General features: G+C 41.8%; 2 protein-coding genes across 7 annotated transcripts in view; one reads left to right on the forward strand and one right to left on the reverse strand.

Annotated features, from left to right (window-relative positions):
• Positions 1 to 7,488, reverse strand: part of LOC127006273 (uncharacterized) — a 31,368-nt gene extending 23,880 nt beyond the window's left edge. The window contains exons 1-2 of one of the 4 annotated variants that reach the window (XM_050875922.1): positions 7,433 to 7,488; positions 4,655 to 4,997 (exon numbers count right to left, since the gene is read on the reverse strand). In XM_050875922.1, coding sequence (XP_050731879.1) covers positions 4,655 to 4,823 — 169 coding nt within the window. In that variant the 5' untranslated portion in view covers positions 4,824 to 4,997; positions 7,433 to 7,488. The other 3 variants (XM_050875924.1, XM_050875923.1, XM_050875921.1) reach the window with 3 other exon arrangements.
• The window catches only part of LOC127006275 (protein arginine methyltransferase NDUFAF7, mitochondrial-like), a 31,218-nt gene extending 11,368 nt beyond the window's left edge, over positions 1 to 19,850 (forward strand). Inside the window, exons 1-10 of one of the 3 annotated variants that reach the window (XM_050875927.1) lie at positions 8,470 to 8,564; positions 9,606 to 9,715; positions 10,698 to 10,829; positions 11,974 to 12,110; positions 12,614 to 12,724; positions 14,015 to 14,132; positions 15,048 to 15,319; positions 16,346 to 16,489; positions 17,224 to 17,397; positions 19,312 to 19,850. In XM_050875927.1, the coding sequence (XP_050731884.1) occupies positions 9,622 to 9,715; positions 10,698 to 10,829; positions 11,974 to 12,110; positions 12,614 to 12,724; positions 14,015 to 14,132; positions 15,048 to 15,319; positions 16,346 to 16,489; positions 17,224 to 17,397; positions 19,312 to 19,488 (1,359 nt within the window). In that variant the 5' untranslated portion in view covers positions 8,470 to 8,564; positions 9,606 to 9,621 and the 3' untranslated portion in view covers positions 19,489 to 19,850. Of the gene's footprint in view, positions 1 to 8,469; positions 8,565 to 9,605; positions 9,716 to 10,697; positions 10,830 to 11,973; positions 12,111 to 12,613; positions 12,725 to 14,014; positions 14,133 to 15,047; positions 15,320 to 16,345; positions 16,490 to 17,223; positions 17,398 to 19,311 lie in introns of those variants that run through there. The other 2 variants (XM_050875928.1, XM_050875929.1) reach the window with 2 other exon arrangements.
• The last annotated feature ends 408 nt before the right edge of the window (positions 19,851 to 20,258 follow it).

Here is a 20,258-nt window from a genome sequence, read left to right on the forward strand (position 1 = left end):
GGCTTTTTTTCTACATTTTTTTGTTGCCCTTAAGCTGCTTCCTTTTCTCTCTCTAAATAAATAAAGAGAGAGAGAGAGAGAGAGAGAGAGAGAGAGAGAGAGAGAGAGAGAGAGAGAGAGAGAGAGAGAGAGAGAGAGAGAGAGAGAGAGAGATACATATGTTAAAAAAAATAAGAGAAACTTGGTGAAGGTAACTGTTGTAACCGATGTCGCAATGGTCCCGTGTACCGAGCCAATGGGTTATTACACGTCAGTCACTATGGCCAATGCGATGGAGATGAGCACTGAGGCCACGCGCAAAAATGGCGTATGGCCCTACCTATACCTTTGCTTATATCGAAAGTAAAATAGTTACAAAGAAAGAGGAGAATGTTGGTTTCTCGTTTACATCACATAGGATCAAGAGTATATATTGTCGAAGCAACCTGAAAATGATATATTGTAAAGCAAGCAGCATTACTACCTACTCCAGGTACAAGGGACTCGGATTTTTTTTGGTTTTTGAATTAAGAAATAAGCAAGGAGGCGGACGGGTGGAGTGGAGACGAATTGGTAGTCTTGCAATTTTGCCACCGCTACCTAGTAACCTTTAGTTGTTGTTGCCTTCACCGGTGGGAGAAGACTTTTTTCCTATGCATCTGCTATCACAACAATCGTGAGTGGTGTTATTGCAACGTTGTGCTGGCTATAAGGGAGGAGACCTTACTTGCCGGAGGCGCCAAATACTGTTCATATTTGCTTACTATCGTTCCATATTCATCTGATTAAAATATTTTAGGTCCGTCATACTCTTTTTAGTGTTGTGGATAGCAATGAAAACTGATCTGTCTTGAGTTGAAGAAAAGGAACACTACAGCCAAATCCACAGCCACTACATTAAAAGACTCAAATTACATATTAAGGTCTTTTCATATATTTTTGGGGCATAGTGTCGAGTGAGAGATGGAGAAAATGAGGAAAGATATGGCGCTGTAGAGTCGACCGCCACTGCGCCCAACACGTCGGTGGGATCAATACTGTTCCGTTCCCAAACCTTCACCTCGCAGCAACATCTTGCAGCTTCACTTGCTCTGTTGCAAGCCTCTACAATATGTCTGCCTTTTCTTCAGGATCTATGGTGCCCCTTAATATAATGATTTCAAGGCCCTGACACCATGATATTATTTACAGTTATACACTTGAGGAGCTTAAAACGTCATACATCTGAATTTTCAGCTTCATTTATATAAAAAAATCGATATCGTAAACTAAAAGATTCGAAAATTTAAGCTACGAGAGAGAGAGAGAGAGAGAGAGAGAGAGAGAGAGAGAGAGAGAGAGAGAGAGAGAGAGAGGGTGGGTGGGTGGGGGGGAAAGGTCTCCGTCCTTGGAGCCGATAAGGGAGTCATTAAACCTAATCCAAACAATCCATCACGGCCACTTTATCAAACATCCAGTGGCGCAGCTTTACGAAGCGGACGTGGAGACGGCGGAGTCGACCTACTTCACCTCAAATGCCCTATTTACTGGACCTTAAAGAATAGACTCGCTATTACTGGAGTGCACTAATTGCAGTTCAAGTGTATTTGTAGAAGCCGGTACCTGTTCTCAGACTGACGCTGATCGCAATCTGCTAAACATTCGAAGTAAAAATACTGGTAGAGAGTTTTCATAGACCGATATTTGAAAGAATGCGTTGGTAATTTTCAGATGCTGTTATAGAAAACGGGACTTTGAATGATAGTGAATTCTAAGCCACGCGCGCTCTGTGCTCTACCACTTTCGTTTAACTTTCTCTGCTTTCACTTTCGTTTACCACTAAAGTAGTGAAAGTTGCACGCGCTTGTTTTTTATCGAGCTGCATGATATCATGCTATTAAGAGGTTACTGCACTGCAGCAATCCACTTGGGAAGGAAGCCATTGATTTCCTCTGCCATCCACTCGTGAGCTAAATTAAATATACGGCCAGCGAAGCGGCAAGACACCTAAGGCCCTCTCAGCAAAGAAACCGCTGTTAGGTGGGATAGAATTTGCAGCCTCTCGGTCGCGAGGCAAACACCATTCCTACTGAGCTGCCTGGCCTCTTTAAATTAAGGAGGGCTAGGCGGTAAGGAGAGACGAACAAAGTATGACTCATGTGCTCTTTCCCCTCCGTCACCCCCGACCGCCAGAGCTTCACAAAGCCCTCTAAGCTACGTAGGGAGGGTCTTGTAAGGCTTGCTTTGCTCTCAGCCTGCCCAACCACCGTTTCGGTTGGATCGAAATCCTAGTGATGTTCCCCTCATGCAAGAGGCGCCAATCTATTCCCTTATGCCTCATTCGGCACCGTAATACATAATACTGCCAAGTGTCCAGAGTTCCAATGTACTAAAAATGCACAACGTATGAAAGTCTCCCACCTCATAATCCACACAGCGTCGACCTCGGATGAAGAGTACTGTTGATTGCATTTTATTTCATATTTCCCTGAATAGATCAAAAATAACTACTGGTATATTGGTGTATATATTAATTACATGTTATTACTTGAAGTGACGCTTTTTTGAGGTTCTATCTGAATGTTTTCCTCCGTCTCGGATCTTACGATATTACACTAGGAATTCGGAAATTTATTTGTATACTCCTGAGGCTTGGATGGCGAGAGAGGGCTCCCTCACCTCCCCCTCAGTACGCATGAGCTTGGCTATGGGCGGGTGCGGCTGGGCCAATGGGAAGACCTAAAACGGCTTTCACACATACACGATCTTGAACGCGACAGCTCCCCGACTGCCATTCCGGCAGCATTCGGGGTCATATTCGTAGCACATCGTCTAGCCGTCGTTGGGGAAATCCGTGCACCACGACTGTTGGATGGTGAGTCGGCAAGGAGCACGAAAAATAAGCGCTGCGCTTATTTTTCGGGCATCCATCTTCGTGGTCGGCGACCTTGTCAAAGATCGGGCAGCATGTTTCAGGCACCGTGCAGCACTCGCAGTGATCCTCCAGCTAACGTGTAGCATTCTTGCAGCTTTTGTGATAGGTTGGGCAGTGATCGGGCACGAAATAAAAAAAATGACCGTTATAACAGCTGCCCGACAGCTGCACAGCAGTTGTACGATAGCCTCCCGGCGAATCCTTTACTTGAGCGAATGCTGAATGACAGCTAAACTTGTACTGCTCGACATGGAATCAGCGGGGGAGTGTTTTGGCAATTTTTCAGCCCGTTGGCTGCCTGCCACCCTACGCTCCTGACGCCCCTGTGTGCTGCGTTACCTGACGACCCTACTTGTTGCAGGTGCATAACCACGGTCCACCTGACATCATGTCCCAGTCCCCTAATCTCTCTTTGTGTGTGTGTGTGTGTGTGTGTGTGTGTGTGTATATAATATAAATAATATATAAGCAGCTTGAGAGCTGAAAATAAAGGAAGAGTAGAAGTAGGTAAATGGTTCACAATTCTTCTTACATACAAAACGGAACGGGTAAATATGGGAGGGGCAGGACAGGGTAGGCTGCCTTGTCTACTGATGATAGGCCTGAAATTCTGTCCAGCATTACCTACATGGTTGAGTTACAATTAGAATGAACACTGGGCCTGACGTAGGAACTGTGTTGCGCCTCCTGCCTTCACCCGAGGTCTGTAGAGGGATGCCGCATAGGTGTGGTTTTATACCTGCTGGAGGGGGAAAAGTCAGGAGTCGTTGTGCATTCGTCCGGTAATCGAGCAGCATCGGTTTACCAATCGGGCAGTGTTCCTTATTGTCGTTTTCTTGCTCGACACTAGTCGGGCAGGAATCATCGCCTGAAAAGAACGTTAAATCCAAATCTCCAAGATTGATCGTCGTCGATCGATCAGAAACCGGGCAGCTGTGTGGCAGGCATCGTTCAGCTAGCTTCCCTCCAGCATTCGGGAAATACTCCTACAAGCGTCGTGTCAAATAATCCACACCCCTGGGACGGGCTTAAGTGCACCAAATTCCGACGATACCAAAACGAACCAGGATCGTGGCGCTGACGTCCCAAGATGAATAGGGCTTAAGAAAGGAAGTCATTTTCCTACTGCGGCTATCTATCCCATGGAGGTAGAATTGGTGGAGCCGACACGGCCCGCTATTCCCATTCATTGAGGTGAAGCCGACGAACTGCCAAATTTACGGCCAAAAGATGGGGGTGGGCGAGCCTGACCTGACAACACCTGACACATGGCCGTAAAAATGACAGCTCGAGCGGATTCACTTAATTGGGCTGATGTCGACTCCACCAATTCTACCTACATGATGTATCCTAGTCCCACTCGTAATGTGGTTTCCTTGCTCATCCTTGTTACTCTCTCTCTCTCTCTCTCTCTCTCTCTCTCTCTCTCTCTCTCTCTCTGTTCTTGCAGTTACTCTCGTGGGTGGTATGATAAATCCTCTGTTGTATTTTTCGTGCGTGTGCGTGCGTGCGTGCGTGTGCGTGTGTGTGAAGAAGAAGAGGAACAAGAGTACCAAAACAGAGAGAGAGAGAGAGAGAGAGAGGAGGAGGAGGAGGAGGAGGAACGAACACACACACACACACACGTCACAGGAAAACTAGGATTTAAATCAGTATTTTACGATAAAAATATATCAAGAAATTAGGTACGATGGCAATATTTCTGAATATAATGAAGAAGCCAGTGAACAGGTAGCATGCGAGAAATAACTCCCTCCTTACCTTCCATAACATTTTCTTCCCCAAAATGTGTCAGGGGAAGAAAATTGGGTGTTTCCAGTGCTTGGGGGGTGATGGGACTGGTGGGTGACTGTATGCTGGGGGTGACCCTCATCTTGACCAGCTGGTGGGCGTGGGCACCGGCACTGGACGAACTTGTTTCGATGTTCATGTTCAATGCAGGAGCCTCGGGACGCTTTTCTATGCGTATGCAGGAATGTTCACTTTGAAGTCATTTTTCCTGTTCTTGTCCTCACTTAATATTCCACTTCGAATCAGTCTTCGAGTCTTATCGTGTCTCATAGCGTATGTTTTCGCGTTTGTCGGTCACCGGTTTACTAGCCGCCTAGAATGAGCAAACCCTCAATTAGAATCTAATTTATTCTTTTGACGTTTTCATGTTCTAAGCGTTCCGTTGGTCTCATAACATATTATACACATTACTTAAAGAAAGCCTATTCATTTAAACATTAGGCAGAAGAAAATACTAATTATAATGCCAATAGGTTCCAAACATTTGCGCAACTCTTTCCTTCTAGTACGCCGTTTCCCCATGGACACTATCGAGGGTAGTATTACACTTAACGATAGTCACTTATTATATTGAAGTGTAATTGTTACAAGTCCCAGAGATACACAAGTAATTTACGATAATTGAAAAAAAATAGCACAAGCTTCGTGGGCCCTGTGACCCAATACCTGCTGACTGGAAACTCTGAAATATGCCTCATTAACCTCTCTTTTGGCCACTCTTTACTTTTCTCTTTTATAGGAGCAGCGATTAGCGGGCTTTTTTCTACACTTTCTTTTTGTTGCCCTTGAGTTGCTTTGTTTACTGTAAAAAAAAAAAAGTTTGAGAAGTTGAGCAAGGACCCGCGATATTATCTTTTTTTCAAGTCTGAGCTGACGATAATATAGCAGGTCCTTTGCTATACTGCTCACACTTACTTGTAGAATATTAACCGCCTCTTCCCTCAACTTATTCGCTGAAATAGAAATGGAAAGTCTTGGTGGCTGTTGTTGTTTATTTTTTGTCAGTTCGGTGACTGACTGTGCATTTTATTATATGTAAATTCTCCTAGGTTTCTGATAGACCACCCTGGACCATAAGGTCTGCGTGGTCTGAATATCCATGTAACTCTATGTAAGCCTAGAAGCCGTAACCAACTGAGCGCCCCCCCACCCCCTTAATTAGGAGGCTTTTGCCAAGGGACTTGAATGGCTTAATTAGGACACGCCTCACAGCCACCCAATACAGCGATTTTTCTTACAGCAGTCCACACAACCTCCCCGTTAATATGTCTCACTCTATAGTGATCTAGGCTCACTTCCTACCATCTACGCCAGTGGTTCACAACCTTTTTTTTCAGGCGCCCCCAATTATGCACCTCTAGACATGACCGTGGCCCCACTAGTTTAGTGGTATATGTTATTATAATATAAGGTAAAGATTCGTTCGTTACCTTATGAAACATCACTAGCTCTTCGTATAGCTTTTCTGCAAACGTTCAACAATCATGGAAACGCTTTCAAAATCCAATTCAAGGACTATTTATTGTTGAAAATAGGGCATAATATTCACGAAAGCGTAGCCTCCTCTGGCGGCGGCCGCAGTGTTGCGAGAAATACCTCCTGGCGGAAATAAGTCGCATATACATGTGGCGGGGGGGGGTTCAGGGGGTGCACAGCTCCCCCTGATTAGTAAGGGGGTTGAACCCCCCCCCCCTCGTTAACAGGTCGTAAAGTTCGGTTGGAGTAATTTAAATATGCTCACGGCACCGTCGCCGCGGCCGCCGCCAGAGGAGGCTGAGTTTTCGTGAATATATTATCCCTTATTTTCAACAATAAATAGTCCTTGAATTGGATTTTGAAAGCGTTTCCATGATTGTTGAACGTTTGTAGAAGAGATATATGAAGGGCTAGTGATGTTTCATAAGGTAGGTAATGAAATACTGGCACGGTACTTAAACAAATCTTTACCTATAAGAACACCATGTTTGATATTTTGAGGTCTTGGCGACCCCAGGGTTGGGAAAGGGGCCGGGATCCAAGGAGACTATAGTACTTATAGTCTCCTTGGGGGGATCTATGCCATGGCTAACGGGTGAATATGAGTCTAATTAGCTGAAACTCCTGCTTCCACCTTATTACATTCATTGCGTTATTCACCAGCGTGACTCTGGACCTCCGTGTTGACGCTCCTTAGGTCATGTGATTGATTGATAGTTTAAATTATTGTTGCAAGTAAAACAACCAAGGAGACGGGAGGAGCATGCCATCCCAACCCCCAGGCAGGACAGAGTGTGATTATACAACTAAGGATAGATATGGAAGGAGCACCAGGAAACTAACAAGATACAACGGTAGGGGTCAAGTGGCTCGAGGCTCTGGGAAGTCAACAGTCACATGCATATATTGATTGCACCCTCAGACCCACACCCTTCCATTGCTCTCAACCGTGGACGAAAACATGATTACCCTCGCGCCACGCCATGAAGTCTGAACACAGAAATCTTTATGGCTATGTGCAAGGAAAGCCGAGACGATGGTTTTACGACACATGAGAGTACGAAATGTTACGACACTCAACTCCACAACGTTACTGTCTCTTGTGCACAATATGGATTATAGGCATTTCCATTATACCACTCCTTTCCTTTCAGAACCAGTATTCTTCACTTCCAAGGGCACGTTGAGACTCTATCCAGCAGCTTTTGTAATATGGAGATCTCTTGTCACTCATTGCTTCTTTTTTAATACATTTAGGTCAGGGTTACATACACTGGCAGCAAGATTACGGTCATGCACGCACCCTCTGACCGCCGGAGGAACACTGACAGGCCAGCGCCAATATGTGGATGTGTGACGTAGCCGCGCGGTCACCGTTACCAGATTGTCGTACTTAGCCTCTTATATTTTTTCGATTCCCGACCTAAATACTGTCTCCTCCACTCCAATAACTGTATTTATTTATAGTTACCGTTGAAGGATTTAATTATCAGTGTCTTTTTGCTATATAGTTACCGCTGAAAGGTTTAATTATGAGTGTCTTTTTGCCGGTGAGCACAATGGTGGATACGATAATCTGGCAACTCTGCGAGCGGTGTTGCTGTCATGCCTTCCGCTGATTTAATATTCGTAGACATGCAGCCTGACTAACGTAGCCATATATATATGTATAATTCACCTCTTGGTCTGCTGCGGGTCAGACAGCCAGCCGTTCCCCTAAGGAAAAGCACAGAGCTCATGGTACCGATCTTTGGGTAGGACTGTAGGAGGTTGGTATTGTCAAATGCTCCCACCCCTCACATCAACTACTTCCAAAGGCCAAAAAAGGAGGTTAATGGAGTTCTTATGAGTGTTCTTTTAGGTTCACGGTACAGAAGAAGGCTCAGACTACCACCAGGGTCATAAAAGTACCCCTGGAAATGCCCTAAACTCCCACGAAAGACTAGTAAATTACGTGTTCTTGGGAGCAGAAATGTTTAAAAATATGGCGGTTAATGGAGTTTTAATGAGTGTTCTTTTAGGTTCACGGTACAGAAGAAGGCTCAGACTACCACCAGGGTCATAAAAGTACCCCTGGAAATGCCCTAAACTCCCACGAAAGACTAGTAAATTACGTGTTCTTGGGCGCAGAAATGTTTAAAAATATGGCCTCACGCAACACTATTATAGAAGTAGATGAGATATCAGCGTAATAATATCATCAGTCTTCACAGCTCTCGTCTTTGGTACCTGTACGTTGCTCGAAAATAGACAAAATAGGAAAACAAAATAATTAGTAGAGATATTTGGCTCATGATGACGATGATGAACGCACCGTAAAGTTGGCGCAAACACTCTCCGGCGGGCTCAGTAATTTTGTCTTGAAATCAATGGTATATTTGTGATTCTCAACTGCCATCCAGTAGTAAGCCTTGCCCCAGTCTTTCCAGCATTTTTAGGAGGAATACCAGATGCTTTTACACATAATTTGCAATATTATCTGCAAAAGTAAATTAAGTCCATCAAATATAATGTCTGAAAAGCTCCACTCCCCTCCTTCCATTGCATAACTTCCATTGTTCCTCCTGCAGTCTTTTTGTGCATGGCTTTCTACCCAAGCTTACCTCTATATAGCAAATCAACTTTTTAATGCTGGTTCTCACGTAATTGACTGCTCTTTCGGCCACCTCTTAGGATTCTTTACAGGAGCAGCGAGTAGCGGGCTTTTTTTATTGTTGTTTCCTTTTTTTGTGTGCCCTTGTGCTGTCTCCTTTGCTGTAAAAGAAAACTGTAGCTATTTTCACATACTGATCTTTTCGATGATAAATTCTGGAAGGGTCTGTATTTTCTCGTTCCCATGACTTAAAATCTTTCAGGATGGGAGCATCAGAACATTTCTCCAACCAAAATTCATAGCTTTAAAGCATCAACTCTACTAAGTGTTTAGGAGCAGTGTGCTGTAGGCTTTTTGTTTTTACCATTTATTTATTTATTTTTATTTTTCACATCTATGCATATAGTGCCGGTAGGCTTGCTTGAGGGGCCTGGATGGTGTTTGGCCCCTGCCCGTCATGGCACAGGCAAGTGTTTATAGTGGCGCCATCTTCTCTTGGCTCATGCTACCCCCCGGAACTCATTCTTGATTCACTTGGACAGTTTCCTCTAGAGTCCGGGTTGATGGATGGTCTTCAGGACAGCATGTGGGTAGTTTTAAGCCACTCGGCGGTGACTGAAAAATCCGAGGTGGTAGCGTGGGGATTCGAACTCGCATCGTCCATCACGTGGTGAATGTGGGCCCAGCACGCTACCACTCAGCCATTGCCTACCTTCATCCTGGTTACTTTGCCATAAAAAAGCAAAGCAGTAAGCCAGCAAGCAGGAACCCATACAAAGGGTTTCTCATGCCATCTGCTGAACTGGACTGGAGGAAGGTAGACCCGTAAAACCTTATTTCTTTTTATTTCAGAGCCTATTTATGTGTGATGATGCAGCAACCAGGCTTGTGGAATGGAAGAAGGAGAGTTTTATGTGTGATGCAGTTCCTGGTGACACCCAAGATTCATGGCGTTATCAAAGGTTAGCATAATCTTTTGCAGTATTTCATTCCATGCATTTATGTCTTTCTTTATCATACTCATATAAAGTTATAGGGAAAGGAAAGATCTGTATTTTTTGTCTGTCCTATCTCATATAACTTCCCCCATACTAACAACTTCAATATTCTCCAAAATTTATAGTAGCTTTCCCTCAAAGGCTACATCCATATTGTACAAAGCGGACTCATTTCATTAAATTTATTGGTGACAAATTTTCCTAGATATAATAGTCATTTTTGGTAGCAGTTTGTATAGCATTTTGTGATTATTATTTACTTAGCTCCATTTTATATTATCTTTAATTGTTCTTAGGAGAATTGTTGATGCATTTATCATTCAACATTTATCTTTCCTTTTGGGTTAATGTACATTTTAACATGTGGCATCCTACAGGGGCCATCTTAGGTCCATCACTGCTTATCATTTACATCAGTGATCTATATTACAGTATATCTAGTGACATCAGGAAGTTTACTTGTAACACAAAGAAGACTAATTAGATAAGACAACGATGGTGAGATATTACTGGGGAAACTTAGGGCCGTATTACAAGCCATTTGCCGCCCAAGAACACATATTTGACAAGGCTTTCGTAGGAGTTGTGGGCATTTCCAGGAGTAGTTTTATGACCCTGGTGGTATTGTGACCCTTCTTCTGTACCGTGAACCTCAAGAAACACATATTTGACAAGGCTTTCGTAGGAGTTGTGGGCATTTCCAGGAGTAGTTTTATGACCCTGGTGGTATTGTGACCCTTCTTCTGTACCGTGAACCTCAAGAAACACCCATTAGAACCCGACTAACCCTCTCTTTGACCTTTAGAAATAGCTGATGTGAGAAGCGAAAGTGTCTTATAATACCAACCTTAATGGCTTGTATGAGTGGTTTAACAAATGGATGATGTGGTCCATTAAGTCATCTCTCTAATACCTTGGCATCATTTTTGTGTCATTAATTTTCCAGGGCAGCACTGGACCACTGGCCACAAAAGACTGGTGAGCACCAGCCCTTATCCTTCCAGTCACTGTTCTCACCCATCAAAGTCTCCTGAGACTCCCTTACTGAAGCAGCTGAAGGCTCGCATCAAATTTTCAGGTAATGTACTTAGCCATGCACTGCTCAGTTAATAGCTATTCCATATAAGACACACGGTTGATCAGGCCAAATGTAGGGTAGGGTTATGTTCGTGTATTCCTTAACATTTTTTTAAGCCCTGCTTAACAAAGGAAAGTATGAGGTATGTCTCATGCTTTCTACAGTGGCACAACAGTATGTGATACCTTGGAAAGCTTATTATTGCCGTGGGAGCAATATTGGAGGCGCATAGTGATTCTCCATATTTACTCTATGTTGTGGTGGTGGTGGTGGCGTCAGCATGCGCAACACCACTTGTAAACAAACAAAAGTATGAGATGCACCATACACATTCCATTGCCTTTCCACGTTTTATTGTGCTTATTCTATATCTTCATTGCTTGTTTCTGTGTCTTTATTTTATTTATTTTTTTATTTTATTTTTTATTTTTTATTTTTTTTTTATATATATATATATTTTTTTTTTTTTTTATTTATTTATTTATTTATTTTTATTTATTTATTTATTTATTTTTTTTTTTTTTTCCTGAGTGACTGGAGTGTTGGTGGTGAGGCCATGACCCATGAGGTTATGACTTTAGATTCCTCTCAAGGGTGTGCCAGTCAAGTTGCAAGATTCACTAGAACGCATTGCCATGCGACTATATTACATTGAAAGAAAGGCACCACAGCCAGTGTGCCATGCCTGTGCAGTGGGTATTTATTTCCCTTCACCATGGGCATTTGAATTTACATGGGACTGAAAAAAAATCCACTATTTGATACCTTAAGGCCAGAGTGTGTGGGCAGAACATATATCTCAATTTTGTATATTTTTGATTTTTCATTTAATTCACAGCATATTGTCCACTTAACCTGGAAGCAGCGACGGGCCAAATTTGTGGCTTCACCGTGTAGCAGCGACGGGACAAATTTGTGCCATGATATAAACCCCCCCAAAATAGATGATACATAATCTGATCACAAATGCTTTGATATATATTACGAAATGGTTTGTATGAGGGGTGATTTTTTCTCATTTTTCTCGCTAGAAGGACCATTAAGGAACATGATCCCCGCTGCAACCAGGTTAAGATTCTAAAAAAAAATGTTTTTTTCTGCTTTTTCTGCACTCTCTCATCACTCAACATGACTTGGTTTGCAGGTCCATTAACTGTGCATGAGTACATGAAGGAGGTCCTGGTGAACCCCATCTCTGGGTATTACTCCAGTGGCAAGGACATGCTTGGGACTCAGGGAGACTTCACTACCTCACCAGAGATTAGCCAGATGTTTGGAGAGGTAAAATATAACTTATATGTTATGCCAGTCCTCCATATTTCTTGTATCATATGAAACAAATCTGTAAGGTTAAGTGCAGCTTCCTTTTCATCTTCTGTTGTAAGGAGTTCGTCAGCCAGGACAGCTAGTAATGCATGTTAAATGTTGCCAGGAAGATCAGCGTACACCATTTTGCTGTGAGTGAGACGCCTTTACCATATATAGAAATAGATCGATTATCATTATTGTTATTATTGATATTCAAATTATTAGCAGTAGTAGCAGTAGCAATAATATTAGTAGTAGTAGTAGTAATCATAATATAAAGCTTCATGCTGTTTGGGACCCTACTGTAGAATTTCAGCATGGCTCATTTCTAGTTGGTAAAATTTGCTGTCATTGTTTTGGAAGATCGTTATTACAGTAAAAGAGACAGACTAATGGCCGAGCAAAAATGAAGAAAAATGCTAATGTGTCAGTGTGTAGCTATACTTATCTTTTAATAATTGTTGTTGACCTTTCAGCTGGTGGGTGTGTGGGTAGTGAGTGAATGGTACAAGCTTGGCTCCCCTCAACCACTGCAGCTGGTGGAGTTGGGCCCTGGGCGTGGGACTTTCTTGCAGGACATACTTCGGGTGAGGCTGTCGTATCTGGCTGTTTGCCTCAACATGTATCTCAGTCAAATTTGTTTTTAACCCGGTAGCAGCGGGGATCATGTTTCTTAATGGTCCCTCCAAGCGAGAAAAATGAGAAAAAGTCACCCCTCACACAAACCATTTCATAATATATAGCAAAGCATTTGTGATCAGATTATGTATCATCTATTTTGGGGGGTTTATATCATGGCACAAATTTGGCCCGTCGCTGCTACACGGTAAAGCCACAAATTTGGCCCGTCGCTGCTACCGGGTTGAGCTTGTCTTACTAAACTTTTGACGGAGGGCGGTATCAACAGGAAAAAGATGTGCTGCACCTTCTCCAATCCCCACCACCTCAATTGGGTCACACAACTTAATTTCCGTCAGCCCCACAATATCAGGTTCTTTGTCTCTCGAATAGTCGATAAACTCTATGAGGAAACTATTCCATTAGTATTCATATGTGACACTTTCCACCCTTCCTCCTTTTCTGTTAGTTTCGTTCCCTCCTTCCTCTTGACCCTATCAACCACTCTCTCACTTTCATATCCAATACTCTCCAAAAAAACTCCTTCTCTTCTTCCGATCTCTTCTCATTTAAATCACGAACCTCGCCTCTAAATTCATTCAACTTGTCTTTCTTGTTCATTCATATCTTTTCCCAGCCACATCATTTGGGTGTCTTCGTCTCCTGCTAACTTCCAAGCTCCTGCCAGGGCCTCGACTGCTTCACTCTGTGCCTTAAATCGTATCCTAATTGGTCTATCTCCTTTGTCATTGTATTTGCCAATCCTATGACAGTCATCTATTTCTTTCACCAGGTCTCCTCCCTCTTCTTGTACCCTCTGCACGACCATCTTCTCTACATCTCTCAAGCTGTTTTCCCTCGCAGATTTGCTTGGGGTCTTGCATATGTATTTGTGTACACATATGCGTGCATGCATGTGTGAGTGTGTGCATGCATGAATGAGTACATGTATGCATGCTGGTGTGTTCTATCCTTTGCCTTGTAGAGATCTACCTTGAGGCTGTATGACTATCTAACAGGGTCCAAAACTACATTACCGAACATTAACCATTATGGTGTATAGATGAGCCAAACTCTATCGGTAGTATTTTTGCTTCTAAAATTGTTGCCTGATGCTGTGTGATTTTAAATTGCTCATGTAATTAATTCAGCTTTGATTTATTGTATGTGAATTGCCATTATTCTAAGATTTCCTAGAAAATAACATATATAATGTGTACCAAATGTATTTGCTTATTTTTTTATTTTTTTTGTTTCAGGTTTTGAGTCAGTTTGGGTTATCAGGGAACGATTTAAGTGTGCATCTTGTTGAGGTTTCCAAAGAGCTAAGTGTCGAACAAGAAAAGAAACTGTGTAATGGCGTGCTCTCAGACCAAGGTGAGTTCTCACATATAAAAGAATGCTTAACCCGTCCACTTTGGTACGGCCAGCAGTGTCCAGTGTGGGTAGTTTCACCTGCTTGGTGTGGCCATATCACTGGAAGCCTAATTTTACTCTCATTTCTATCAGCTTGATGAAAAGGTAGCAAGAAGCAACTGGAGTGGGCAGGTTTTCCATATATTGACTCTGTTTTCCTTGAACTAATGCAAGGTGAACAAGGGTCTCTTCTCTGCCAAATTTTCATGCAAAATTATTATTATTATTTTTTTTATTTTTTTACAACAAAGGAGGCAGCTCAAGGGCACAAAAAAAAAACAATAATAAAAAAATAAAGCCCGCTAATCCCTTCTCCTAAAAAAAGAATCGGAAGAGGTGGCCAAAAGCTATTGAAATTTGTTGTCAATTTGCCGCAGCACTTTTAGAGGAGCAAATGAGAGGTATTGCACTTCTGTCTTCTTAACACTGAGGCACAGCATTATTTATCTCTTTACTTGGGGTTTGGAAAGTCCCTGATTGAGGAATAAATTCAAACCCCTTGAAAAGTAATGTCTGTGAAAAAGTCCTTTAACCCGGTAGCAGTGACGGGCCAAATTTGTGGCTTTACCGTGTAGCAGCGATGGGCCAAATTTCTGCCATGATATAAACCTCCCCAAATAGATGATGCATAAACTGATCACACATGCGTTGATCTATATTATGAAATGGTTTGCGTGAGTGATGATTCTTTCTCATTATTTAACTCAGAGGGGCCTTTAACCTAACCTAACCTAACCTAAGAAACATGGCCCCCGCAGCTACCGGGTTAATGGAACTTGGTCTTGGCTGTTTGAAAATCTAACTATATGATAAGTATGTACAGTGCATCTTTTCCTGGTTCCTCCTGATATTTTTACCATAATTTTTCTTCATTAGATGTATGTGAGAAGGAAGAACTGTACTATAAAACGAACATATCAAGCAGTGGCTCACCCATCTTCTGGTATCATCACCTCAGCTTGGTGCCCAGAGCCTTCACTATCTTCCTGGCTCATGAGTTCTTTGATGTTCTTCCAATACACAAGATTCAGAAGACTAAAGAAGGCTGGAGGGAGGTTCTCGTTGATCTCGATGAAGGGGATGGACCTCACCACCTCAGATATGTCTTGTCCAAGTCTGCCACTCCAGCCACTAAAATTTTTACCACGGTAAGCAGGAAAGCATACAGACTGAGGATATACACAAATGTAATGCTTTTTGATAGGTATTGACTAAAGTATGTTGTGAATTTATTCTTTTGCAACACACAGGTATGGCCAAGATCTTAGACACCAACTCACCTGTGACGTGAAAAGACCTTGCTCCTAACCAATACCTTAAATAACACTCCTGATAGGCCTAAAGGTATGAGATTTAACCCGGTAGCAGCGCCGGGCCAAATTTGTGCCATGATATCAACCCCCCAAAATAGACGATACATAATCTGATCACAAATGCTTTGATATATATTATGAAATGGTTTGTGTGAGGGGTTATTTTTTCTCATTTTTCTCGCTTGGAGGGACCATTAAGAAACATGATCCCCGCTGCTACCGGGTTAAGATATACTTATGTTTGGAGGGGTTTCGGTTAAGGTCAACTGAAGAATCGGCGTCTTAAGCCAGCCAGTAGTAATTCAGAGTTAATATGTAGACGGCCACATTGCTTGCTCACGTTCGACAGCAGACTGTGTAAGACTGAGGTGTTGCCACGGAGGCGCCTCACAGCTGACTGGGGCGCAGGGCAGCTGAGTGTCCTTATTTTACTGGACATTTCAGAATATTCTTTACATGGTTCAAAGCACGTTCCAATAGCAACTGCTAGTTTCATGAAGTTATTTTACTTGATGGCATATATTAATCTCTGTTTATTTAGCAGTCATTAAGACACTTTTTTTTCTTGTGTCCCCTTAATTTCCTGACTTCACTTCCTGTTTTCAGTAATAGATCTTTATTATCTGATTTTTCTGAGTCGTTCATGAGTTTATATATTGTAATCAGGTCTCCTCTCTCTTCTCTCTTTCAGTGTTATCAGCTGCATTTCTTTTAATCTATCTTCAAAAGTTAGGTCTTCCAGTTCTGGTACCACTGCAATGGCTATTCTTTGTTTTCTTTCCAGACTTTTCATGTGTATGGGGGTAACTTTTGTCATCTGAGGATTCACAGATTTAATGCTCTACTTTTCTCTGTCTTTAGGTTGAAGAATCTAGAGAGAGCATTGAGGTGAGCCCAGAGGCAGCAGTGTTGTGTCAAGAGCTGGCCACAAGAATAGAGGAGGATGGAGGCATTGCTCTCATCATGGACTATGGGCATGATGGCAAAGACATGGACACTTTCAGGGTTGGTAACAGCTGTTTTCTTTGTAGTGGAAAGTTAGTCCTTCTCTTTTCCAGATAGTAAAAAGAATTGGGATTTTACTTCACCAAATTACTTTTTTTGCTGAAATCTGCTTCCCCATGAGATACGCTGCACTGCATCCGTGTAATAGTCGCTGTAACCATGAAATCGAAAAGGAAATAGTGTCAACGCAACAATGATGTGTCCTTTTTTGACATGAAATGCAAGTCTTCAAATATCTTGTTTCGGTTAATCTCTTAGATATCCTGCTTAAATGTGCTGGGCAGTGTGTTGTAATAATCTGGGGCAAGTACTGAATATATTGACGATTGCCACACCGAGTATTGTAAATGTGTGTAAATGGATCATCATAATATTTTTTTAACCCAGTAGCAGCGACGAGCCAAATTTGTGGCTTTACCGTGTAGCAGCGACGGGCCAAATTTGTGCCATGATATAAACCCCCCCAAAATAGATGATACACAATCTGATCACAAATGCTTTGCTATATATTATGAAATGGTTTGTGTGAGGGGTGATTTTTTCTCATTTTTCTCGCTTGGAGGGACCATTAGGAAACATGATCCCCGCTGCTACTGGGTTAAAAATACTCATAAAAGAAAAGCCACATTGGACAAGAAACACCCTGGACAAACACGTTGGATGCAAGGCCTTTGTGTATAGTAAAATTTTTGTAAAAGTAGGCAAATTGACTTATTTATATTATGTTTTCCCAGGCCTTCAAAAACCACAGCCAGCACCACCCTCTGAGTGAGCCAGGCACAGCAGACCTGACAGCCGATGTAGACTTCAACTTCCTGAAGGATCAAGTGAAGGAGAAGTTGCTCACCTTTGGTCCAGTCACCCAGGCGTCCTTCTTGACTAATATGGGAATTGAGACAAGACTCCACGTAAGTTTTGTGTCATCTTCAACATCAGCAGCATAGGGCTGCTATAGTTTTCCACGTGAAACTGGCCTAAGGGGTAGTGGCGGCTGCAGAGGAGGCGACAGGTGTTGAGAGTGTGTGGCAAGGTGCGGGGCCAGGCTAACCCCACAGCCGCCACTACCCCATCAGCCAGTTTTACGTGGAAATACTATAGCGACGATCACCGCCATTGGCAACGATCAAAACAAACAAAGTGACTGAAAGCGACCCATAATCATCATTCATTGCAAGTCCACTGCAGGCCATTCCCAACATCCTTCACTCAGTCCTGTTTGATGTTAGTGTACTCCATCCTGTCCCAGCAAATGTTTCGATCTCACTTTCCCTCCTGGTTCTCTGTCTGATGTTACACTTTATCCTGTTCTGGCAAAGTTTATAATTTCGTCTTTATCTGGTTCTTTGTCCTGATTTCTATATTTCCTTGGTTGCAACTCTTTTACTTTCCTTGTCCATCTGTCATCAGTTGTATTTAATTGCTATGTGAAACTCAACTTAAAAATCTTTCCTTGTGTGTGTGTGTGTGTGTGTGTGTGTGTGTGTGTGTGTGTGTGTGTGTGATATGACTGCCTCAAATCCATTTATTTTTTGTTAATTGCGATGTCATGTTTAATATCATATTTAATTGTCTAGGCAAAATGTAATTAGGCTTAGAAAAAGGAAAGATGGAGGAGGTGAAAGACTTTAAATATCTTGGAACACATCTGTAAGTATGGGAGCATTAAGTGAACCCTAAAGGAAAAGGGAGTTAAGGGAATGCAGATAATTAATTGGCCCCAACGATATACCAAAAAAAAAAAATAATAATAAAAAAATAAAAAAATAAATAAGTAAAGATTTGTGGGTTCTTTCAACAATGACCTTGCAGCCTGCAGTGACGAAGCAGCACACAACAGCAACAACTTTTCCCTCGGAGAACTTCTGCTTTATCATTCCCATATTTTTCTTGTCCTTGGAGTCCCCTTGCTCAATCCTTCTCATGTTTTTGCCACCAATGTAATTTTAGTATTATGTGTCTAAGGTACCAAATAAATTAATTACACTGAATTAATACTTCATAATACTGCAAAATCAATTCAACATGACTTTTGGATTCATAATACTGCAAAATCAATTCAACATGACTTTTGGATTCATAATACTGCAAAATCAATTCAACATGACTTTTGGATTCATAATACTGCAAAATCAATTCAACATGACTTTTGGATTCATAATACTGCAAAATCAATTCAACATGACTTTTGGATTCATAATACTGCAAAATCAATTCAACATGACTTTTGGATTCATAATACTGCAAAATCAATTCAACATGACTTTTGGATTCATAATACTGCAAAATCAATTCAACATGACTTTTGGATTCATAATACTGCAAAATCAATTCAATATGACTTTTGGATTCATAATACTGCAAAACCAATTCAACGTGACTTTTGGATTCATAATACTGCAAAATCAATTCAACATGACTTTTGGATTCATAATACTGCAAAATCAATTCAATATGACTTTTGGATTCATAATACTGCAAAATCAATTCAACGTGACTTGGATTCATAATACTGCAAAATCAATTCAACATGGCTTTTGGATTCATAATACTGCAAAATCAATTCAACATGACTTTTGGATTCATAATACTGCAAAATCAATTCAACATGACTTTTGGATGAGTATTTCTCGAACTAAATCTATGTATTATTGTTAGAAATAGTAATAATACTTCCTAAAGAGTTAAAATTGTTCACTGAAGTCTGTCATAGCCGTGGGGCAAGTCAACTTTCCATGAAATGAACTTGTACATGACATGGCATTTGTTCCAGATATACAGTTAAATATTGTTAAGTTGGTAATGTAATTGTTTTAAACTTGCAGAACTTGATGAAGCAGTGTAAACCTGAGGAAAGGAAAAGCCTCATGTCGGGCTTCAGAATGCTGACAGAACCACAACAGATGGGACACAGATTTAAGTTTTTAGCCTTTTATCCAGCCGTTGTGAAAGACTTCATCATGAAATTCCCTCCATCTGGATTTTATAGGAACCTTGACTAGTGCTTTTAATAGTGTAAATTCAAAAGGGTCTTCTTTCATTCTGCAAAAATCATTCGTGGTGTGATTGCGCAATGGATGATGTAAGGCGTGTCATGGCTATGTCTGAGGATTAGATTAGAATGGAAAGCATTATTGAAGCCCTACCAGAAATACACACTAGAGACTGACATGTCTGAATCCCCTAAACTTCATAGGTTCTGCTGCTCAGACATGAGTTCAAATGATCATACGGGGTCAATGGGCTGGTACAAGATGGAAATGAACCAAATTTTGATTGGACAACTAAGCAATATGTGGTGATGTACTGGTGGCAATGATGTGTGTGTTAGAATAATTTAAGAGTGAAATAAATTCTCATAATGCAGCCTAGTCATATAACAGTAAAAGACTGCTCCCCTCCACCCCCCCCCCCCCCTTTTTTTTTTTTTTTTTTTGTGTGTGTGTGTGTGTGTGTGTGTGTGTGTGTGTGTGTGTGTGTTTACATTATGGCCTATAACACCAGTAGGCTTTCCTTAGGGGCCCTGGAGGTTGGCCCAAGCCCGTCATAGCACAGATAAATGTTTATAATGGCGCCATCTATTCTTGACTCATGCTGCCCCCTGGAGCTCATTCTTGATTCACATGAACAGTTCTCGAGTCTGGGTTGATAGGTGGTCTTCAGGACAGCATGTGGGTAGGCTTAGGCCACTCGGCAACAAGAGATGGAGGTGGTACGGGAGATGACACAAAGAAATATTAGAATTAAGAGACATATTGCCGCCCAAGAACAC

The sequence above is a fragment of the Eriocheir sinensis genome, chromosome 32, assembly GCF_024679095.1.
Source record: "Eriocheir sinensis breed Jianghai 21 chromosome 32, ASM2467909v1, whole genome shotgun sequence".
In the NCBI taxonomy this organism is placed as follows: Eukaryota; Metazoa; Arthropoda; class Malacostraca; order Decapoda; family Varunidae; genus Eriocheir; species Eriocheir sinensis.